Source organism: Vigna unguiculata, chromosome 8 (assembly GCF_037176805.1).
Source record: "Vigna unguiculata cultivar grain cowpea cultivar isolate G323 ecotype 2 chromosome 8, ASM3717680v1, whole genome shotgun sequence".
Taxonomy (NCBI): domain Eukaryota; kingdom Viridiplantae; phylum Streptophyta; class Magnoliopsida; order Fabales; family Fabaceae; genus Vigna; species Vigna unguiculata.
In genome coordinates, this window is record NC_140799.1 from 30,623,721 (window position 1) to 30,632,730 (window position 9,010).

The following is a 9,010-nucleotide window of genomic DNA, read 5'->3' on the forward strand; positions in this document are numbered from 1 at the left end:
TAAGATTACCAATCTTGCCATTCAACTTTATAATTTTGGACACCAAGGCATTGACATCCTCCTCAAAGGACAAACTCGCATAAAGCATCTCTTGCAGTCCAAGTTCTGCTATCTCTGGTGATACTTCTTGTAACATCCCGTCAGGATATTACTAATTTATAAATAAATTATTGGAATAAATAAGACAACATAATTAATAATACCTCATTTTCCCAAAACGCAGGAAAATTTAAAGCTTTATTTAATTGCTGATAAAAACTTAGAACGTTCATCACATAAATTAAAACCCAATGTTATTAAGTTACCCATCCGGGTTTACAATTATTTCAAAACAACGTAATACAAGTAAAAAGTTTCCCCAGATCAATCCCCTCTCCGCGCCTAAGCTGCACCTGAGCCACCTGCATCATCAGCATCTGCTCCCGTGTACCGCGTACACGATCATCGCCACACACACGCAGATAGGGTGAGCTTAGCAGATAAAGCACTTATATATAAATACAAAGCTATTACACATATATATAAATCAGTAATCATAAACATATCATCACTTTAAATTAACTGCCCACATTGCCCTATATTTTTTATTCTCTCAATTCAATCTCCAATACGTTTATTCGTGTTCTACTTCGTCTGCTAATTACTTCAAGGTGACTTGCTGCCATACCTATCGGCCACAACCGACAGAGCACGTGCGGGAATACATGCTACGGATCATACACCGCAACGCCAGGTAGAGTTCCCACATACGAACAAAGTTCGTATCGTCCCAAGACTACCAAACTCGTCAGCCAACAACTGAGGAGGGCAATCTATCTGGACCCATCCGTACTGGCCACAACCAGCACACTCATACCGGCCACACTCGCCAACCCGAGCCACAACTCAAGGGTTCCTCGTGTTCGTCCGCCATCCCGAGCCACAACTCAAGAGATGCTATTCCGAGCCACAACTCAAGGAATACCACGTGCTTAACCCCTATCCCGAGCCACAACTCAAGGGATACGTTCCGAGCCACAACTCAAGGAACTCCAGCAACCTTACCTCTGAAGCACTACCAGAAACCTTGTAGAACATCCTACGAAGTCCAACAACTAGGACTTACAGCAGCCAAATCGCCTAGCGGGGGACACGTACCGCTAGGCGCCACAGCTTCCAGACCGCTTGGAAGTTATGATGAGTCGAACCTTGGCTCACATTCAATAATTAACTGTTGGGGAATTTAATATTATTTTTGCGCTTACAAATTTGATATTAGTTGCATAAAATTCGTTATTAGATATCCTTGAGTTTAATAATGCAAGTGTAATTTAATTTAGGTCCTTAAGGGTGTAAATAATGAATCTTTTAATTCATAAATTAAGTCCCAAAATAGGAATTTTGGAGAGAAATAGTCCAAGTACTAAATGTACCCCCAATTCTCATGTTTACACCCTTTTTTTTTCAAATGGAATATCTATTATTAAAATAAAATATTTCTAGAGCTAGCCGCACCCCCTGGTTTCGGGTTTACACCCCCTTCTGTAATTTAACTTTAAATTTCTGCTTTGCACCCTTCCTTTTTACTAAGCAGCACCCCTAATGTCACTTAAGATCTAATCCATCAGATTTCGCCACATGGCAATCCTTCACTTAATAAAATAGCCACTCGCAGTTTGCCACATCATCAATCCTCCACTAACTCATATTACCAATCAAAACATGCCACATCATCACTCTCTCTCTCTCCTTCAAACAACCAAAACCCTAACCCTAACTCTTTCTCTCCTTCCATCTCCAATCCATTCCGCAGCCGCCACCTCCGTTACCGCCACTACCTGTCCGACCACCGTAGCTCACGCCGGAATGCAGCCACCCGTCGCGCTCCCACTGGACTGCTGCCACCACATCACGCTCGCGCCGGAACGCCACCACCGTCACGCTCCAACATCTTGAACCTGCTACTCCCGCGCCGCCATGACTCCAGCCGCAGCGTCGTCTTCCTCGTGTCTCCATCGCACCTCCATCTTCTGCAACTCTCGGCCACCATCACGACACCATCGCGCCACCATCGCTGCACTTGTCCATCTCCGTCACGCATCAAGCTCGGACTTGAAACTCCCGTGCCCCCATGAACCAGCCACCATCTCCTTCATCGCGCCTCTGTCTAGTCTCCTTCCTCGTTCATCTCGCTGCCACCACCATGGCAACCCCACCAGAGCTCGCGGCCTGCTTATATCGAGCCCGCAACTCGCCAGGACCGCGGCCACAACCACCGGCAACACCCGCGCCAACTCTCATCCGCACCTGTGATCGCGCCTCACCCTCTTCCTCGCGACGTCAACCATGGAAACCACTATCTATTCCGTTCAGTTTCACCAACACAGATCTGCAGTGGAATCTGCGCCTCCATTAGTTGCGAGAATCAGAAGCACCATCGTGAAGACGAAGGTACCCGCGACAGAAACCACTGTGGAGAAAGGAGGAAGAACCCTAGTTCTGGGAAGAGTAAACGCACTGCCACGTGTCCGCTTCTTAGTGGACAGTCACAGAGTCAACTGGTCAACCAGTCAACTCTGGGCAAGGTTTCATCATCGTTGGTCAAACAGATTATATTTAGCATGTGGTTCCTCTTTAGGAACCCTAAATTGCCTAACAGAGGAAAGAATCATCTGGCGGCAGTCCATCGCCGACCAGACAATTTCTGGAAATATTCCCGAATCACCACTTTAATTGGGATCCAACAATTCATACAAAATCATACCAAATTCAGAATATCAATCATAATTAAATTGATCGACGTATGAAATTACCCTATTTAGCATGCCAATCAAATTAAAATTAAAGTTAACGCGTAAAGCTCCCCTAACCTGGTTCCTTAGCTTAAATTAGAGCAATTGATGAAGCTCTCCCTTGATCACCAATGGCCACTCTTGGTGTCCCTCAATTCTGCCTTCACTCCCTCACGTCAGCCCCTCTCACTCACCCTTGCCTCTGTCTTTTTCTAAGTCTAGGTTCAGCCTTGCCAAAACCTTGCCTAAACTCCAACTTTTTCCTTTTAAACTAGTATTTTAGGTTACTTAAAAATCTTAAAACGAATTTAATTGCATTTACCATTTCATAACCCTCATCTCTCACCATGAATGGAAATGCAGCCCCCCCTTGGCCGTACTGCTTCCCCTTGCCTCTGTTAACCTTTCCCATTTCCCTCCAAAGTCACCATTAGCAAAAATAAAAACACACAAAATTTCCATTTAGCCTTTCCAAGGTTTGAACCCATGACCCCTTTGTTACCACTCAAGTGCATCACCATTTCAACCAATCATGTTTCATGCTACTCATCACAATTCAAGTATCATAACATACAAGAACATATTTTCATAAATTTAAATAACAAAATCTTAACATCAAAAGTTAGCATACATAGGACTCGAACCCAAGTCCTCTCGCACAATCAAAGTGCTCTCAACCATATGAGCTAGCACCTTTCCACGTCATACCAACCAAAATTTAATGTCATAATTATTACCCCTCCCGTATTTATTAATTAATTAATTATTTAATTAATTAAATTCTACGGGTCTTACAATACTCCCCCCTTTTTAAATTTTTCGTCCTCGAAAAAGAGAACTTACCAGTGAAGAGATGAGGATAGGACCGCCTCATGACATCGTCCATCTCCCATGTCATTTCTTGAGTTGCCTCATCCCATAGGACTTTCACGGTTTTGATTTCCTTCCCTCTGAGCTGTTTCGTTTGAGAATCCAAGATTCTCACTGGTCCGGCTCCAATAGTCAAGTCCTCTCGTATCTGCACATCATCGTCCTCCAGAATGTGTGTAGGATCGGCTATATATTTTCTCAACTGTGACACATGGAAAACATTATGCAAGTTTCCCAAGTGTGGTGGCAATACCATCTCGTACGCTGCAGGACCGATCCTCCTCATGATCTGATATGGTCCGATGAATCGAGGCGTCAACTTCCTCGATTTAAGTGCCCTGCCAATTCCTACAGTAGGAGTGACTCTGAGAAATACGTGGTCCCCTGCCTCAAACTCAAGCGGCCTCCTCCTCTTGTCCGCGTACGACTTCTGCCTGCTCTGAGTCGCGCGCATCCGATCCTGAATCACCCTCACCTTCTCGGTGGTCTGCTGTAAGAACTCTGGCCCAAGAACCACTGCCTCCCCATCCTGTTGCCAACACAATGGCGTCCTACATCTCCTACCATACAGGGCCTCGTAGGGAGCCATTCCAATACTGGTATGATAACTGTTATTATACGTGAATTCTACCAATGGCAACACATCACTCCATGTACCCAGATGGTCTAAAACGCAGGTTCTCAACAGGTCCTCCAACGACTGTATGGTCCGCTCAGACTGTCCATCTGTCTGAGGATGATAGGCGGAGCTCATCCTGAGCTGAGTACCCAAAGCGTTCTGCAATGACTGCCAGAACCTCGATGTGAACCTCGGGTCTCTATCTGACACGATACTCGCTGGCACTCCATGTAACCTGACCACCTCTCGCACATACAAGTCCGCCAGCCTATCCATATTCATCTTCTGGTTAATCGGCAGAAAATGGGCACACTTCGTCAACCTGTCTATTATCACCCAGATTGAATCGTGTCCTCTCACTGATCTCGGCAGGTGAGTGATGAAATCCATGGAAATGCTGTCCCATTTCCACTGTGGAATGTCCAGAGGTTCTAACATGCCACCCGGTCGCTGGTGTTCTATCTTCGCTTTCTGACATACCAAGCAAGAAGCGACATAATCAGCCACATCCGTCTTCATACCCGTCCACCAGAAAGAGGCTTTCAAATCTTTGTACATCTTAGTCATACCCGGATGTATGCTAAGACGACTCTTATGCCCCTCATCTAGGAGCATCTTCCTCAAAACCTTGCTGTTTGGAACACACACCCTCTCCCTGAACCGTAGTATCCCGTCTCTGCCCATTCGGAAATCCTTCCTCTTCTCAGTGTCCAACTCACCAATTATCGTCTGCAGTTCCTGATCCTTCCCCTGTTCCACCCGGAGCTCATCTAGGAACTCATTCGTGATCCTCAACATGCTACATCGTATCTGTCCAGGCTCCATATCCAACCCCAAATTCATGTCCCTCAACTGTTCTATCAGCTCCCACTCCCTAATCATCATAGCCGATACATGAATTCTCTTCCTACTCAAGGCATCCGCTACGACATTAGCTTTACCAGGATGGTACAATAGCTCAAAATCGTAGTCCTTTAAGTACTCCATCCAACGCCTCTGTCTCATATTCAGCTCTTTCTGATCAAACAAGTATTTCAAGCTTTTATGATCGCTGAATACCTGGAACTGCGCTCCGTACAGGTAATGTCTCCATGTTTTGAGGGCAAACACGACTGCCGCTAACTCCAAGTCGTGTGTCGGGTAATTCTTCTCATGCACCTTCAACTGTCTCGATGCATAAGCTACAGGCCGTTTATCCTGCATCAACACACAGCCTAACCCCTGATACGAGGCATCACAGTACACCTCAAATGTTTTATTCGTGTCAGGGATTGCCAATATCGGTGCGGTGGTCAGTCTCCTCTTCATATCCTCGAAGCAAGCTTCACACTCGTCCGTCCACGAGAAAGGCTGGTCCTTTCTCGTAAGCTGTGTAAGAGGACTCACCATCTTGGAGAAACCCTCCACAAACCGTCGGTAATACCCTGCCAAACCCAGAAAACTCCGCACCTCTGAAACTGTTTGAGGCCTCTCCCACTTCACCACAGTCTCTATCTTTGCCGGATCAACGGCTATTCCTTGGGCTGAGATCACATGGCCCAGGAATTGTACCTCTTCCAACCAGAATTCACATTTCGACAATTTCCCATATAGCTGGTGCCCTCTGAGAATCCCCAATACTACTCTCAGATGTTCTGCGTGTTCTTCCCTGCTCTCGGAGTAGATCAGTATATCATCAATAAACACTACTACAAACTGGTCCAGATACGGCCTGAAAATCCTATTCATGTAATCCATGAATATAGCCGGCGCATTGGTTACCCCAAATGGCATCACTACATACTCGTAGTGACCATACCGTGATCGAAAAGCTGTCTTCTGGACATCCTCTGGCCTGACAAGGATCTGATGATACCCCGATCTCAGGTCTATTTTTGAGAACACCGCAGCTCCCCTCAACTGATCCAACAGATCATCAATCCTCGGCAACGGGTACTTATTCTTTATCGTTAGCTTATTCAGCTGCCGATAATCAACACACAACCGGGAGCTACCATCTTTCTTTTTCACTAACAGAACTGGTGCTCCCCACGGTGATGCACTCGGTCGGATGAACTTCTTCTCAAGCAGATCCTCAATCTGTTTCTTTAGTTCAGCCAACTCAGCAGGCGCCATTCTGTACGGTGCCATAGAAACTGGCCCAGCGCCAGGGATGAGATCAATGGAGAAATCTACATCCCTGCTAGGCGGTAGTTCTGGAATCTCATCCGGAAATACATCTGCATATTCATCTACTACCGGAATCCTGCTGATCTTCTCGGCCGTGCTCATCTTCTCTGCCTGAGCCACAATCATGTAACATGTAGCTCCAGCCTCAATCTCCCTCACCGCCTGGTTAGACGAGATAAGTTCTAGCCCCACTGTCTCAGGAAACACTATCTGACGCTGTCCGCAGTCAATGACGACATGATTACTCGACAACCAATCCATGCCCAGAATCACGTCTAGACCCTCCATCGGCAAACAAATGAGGTTCAACCTGAACCTGCGGCCTGCCACCTCCATAGGGCACCTCACGCACATAGAAGTGGTGGATACCTCTCCAGATGCTGGCGTCGCAACTAATAGCTCGCACCCCAGCTCTCGCATCGTAAGCCCGAGCCTCCTCACACATTCATTAGACACAAACGAATGAGTGGCTCCTGAGTCGAACAACACCACCACCTCGTGGTCACACAACAAACATAGAAACTGCAAAAGATTACCTGACTGTTTCGCCTCTGTGGTCGTCAAGGCGAACACACGCCCCGGTGCTCTGGGCCGATCTCCTACTGGCCTCGTAGCTGGCGCACCACCAGCTTGTCTTCTGTTAGGACACTGACGTGCAAAGTGCCCTGTCTGCTGGCATGCGTAGCACCTACCAGTACTACTGCCTCCACCGGTACTGCTAGCAGGTTTAGTACAATCCCTCCTCAAGTGTTCCCCGCCACAGTTAAAACACCGCAATCTTCCTCCGGTAGTCGGCGGTCTGCTGTAAGGTTTCCTCTGAGGTCTGGCATCTGAGGTGGTCCTCTGCTGTTTCCCCCCACTACTCGATCCAGTCTCCAACTGCTCCACGGTTTTGGCCTGCTCGACCAAAATTGGAAACTCTCTAATCCGGAGCGGCACAATGAAGCGGCGTATCTCATGTTTCAATCCGCCCTCGAACCTCCTACACCTCCACTCCTCAGTAACATCTGGAGTGTAGAAACGAGCCAGGTATTCAAACCTCTCTATATATGCCGCCACAGTCATAGTCCCTTGCTGAAGAGTAAGGAACTCTGCCTCCCGTTCATGCCTCGCACTGTCGGGAAAGTATTTCTCCAGGAACCTCGTCCTGAAGGCAGCCCACGTCACCTGCTCCCCACGGGTCTGCATCAACTGCTGCATCCCCTGCCACCAATACTCTGCGTCTGCCACCAGAAGAAACGTGACGAACAGCAACCTCTGCTCATCTGTGCATCCCAGCACTCTACAGATCTTCTCACACTCCCGCATCCAAGCATCTGCCTCGTCAGGAGTGGCCTTGCCAGAGAACTTGGTCGGCCGGTGTTTCATGAAATCCTCCATGGCTACTGGCCGAGTAGGTGCCACTACAGCTCTGGGTGGCGCCGCTATGGGCTGCATCGCGTCCACCATACGATGGATCGCCTGAGCTATGTCATCAGCTCCAGCGGTGTTCCTCCTCCTCCTGTTAGCCATAGCTCGTGCACGCCACATATTATAGCTGAGCCACACACACAGAGCCCATATTAGGATTTCATATCCAAAAATAAACTAATAACACAGAAAAATTAGTCACGCAACGTAACACGGCATGCTCACTCCCCATAGACCCCAAAATCATTTTGAAAACCATTGCTCTGATACCAAATGTAACATCCCGTCAGGATATTACTAATTTATAAATAAATTATTGGAATAAATAAGACAACATAATTAATAATACCTCATTTTCCCAAAACGCAGGAAAATTTAAAGCTTTATTTAATTGCTGATAAAAACTTAGAACGTTCATCACATAAATTAAAACCCAATGTTATTAAGTTACCCATCCGGGTTTACAATTATTTCAAAACAACGTAATACAAGTAAAAAGTTTCCCCAGATCAATCCCCTCTCCGCGCCTAAGCTGCACCTGAGCCACCTGCATCATCAGCATCTGCTCCCGTGTACCGCGTACACGATCATCGCCACACACACGCAGATAGGGTGAGCTTAGCAGATAAAGCACTTATATATAAATACAAAGCTATTACACATATATATAAATCAGTAATCATAAACATATCATCACTTTAAATTAACTGCCCACATTGCCCTATATTTTTTATTCTCTCAATTCAATCTCCAATACGTTTATTCGTGTTCTACTTCGTCTGCTAATTACTTCAAGGTGACTTGCTGCCATACCTATCGGCCACAACCGACAGAGCACGTGCGGGAATACATGCTACGGATCATACACCGCAACGCCAGGTAGAGTTCCCACATACGAACAAAGTTCGTATCGTCCCAAGACTACCAAACTCGTCAGCCAACAACTGAGGAGGGCAATCTATCTGGACCCATCCGTACTGGCCACAACCAGCACACTCATACCGGCCACACTCGCCAACCCGAGCCACAACTCAAGGGTTCCTCGTGTTCGTCCGCCATCCCGAGCCACAACTCAAGAGATGCTATTCCGAGCCACAACTCAAGGAATACCACGTGCTTAACCCCTATCCCGAGCCACAACTCAAGGGATACGTTCCGAGCCACAACTCAA

General features: G+C 46.9%; 1 protein-coding gene across 1 annotated transcript; it reads right to left on the minus strand.

Moving 5' to 3' along the window:
* Nucleotides 1–6,877: 6,877 nt before the first annotated feature.
* On the minus strand, nt 6,878–7,941 carry LOC146884387 (uncharacterized). Its single transcript, XM_085665964.1, has 2 exons — nt 6,966–7,941; nt 6,878–6,924 (listed from the first exon to the last, which is right to left on the minus strand). Exons 1-2 carry the CDS (start codon nt 7,939–7,941, stop codon nt 6,878–6,880), a joined length of 1,023 nt encoding a protein of 340 aa, XP_085522090.1.
* Between the last annotated feature and the right edge of the window lie 1,069 nt (nt 7,942–9,010).

What these genes read in the sequence shown, in the direction of transcription:
- LOC146884387 (XM_085665964.1), bottom strand. Translation starts at nt 7,941, where the DNA reads ATGGCTAACAGGAGGAGGAGGAACACCGCTGGAGCTGATGACATAGCT. An exon ending in CACAGAGGCGAAACAGTCAG is followed by an intron (nt 6,925 to 6,965) that starts GTAATCTTTTGC and finishes TGTGACCACGAG; the next exon opens with GTGGTGGTGTTGTTCGACTC.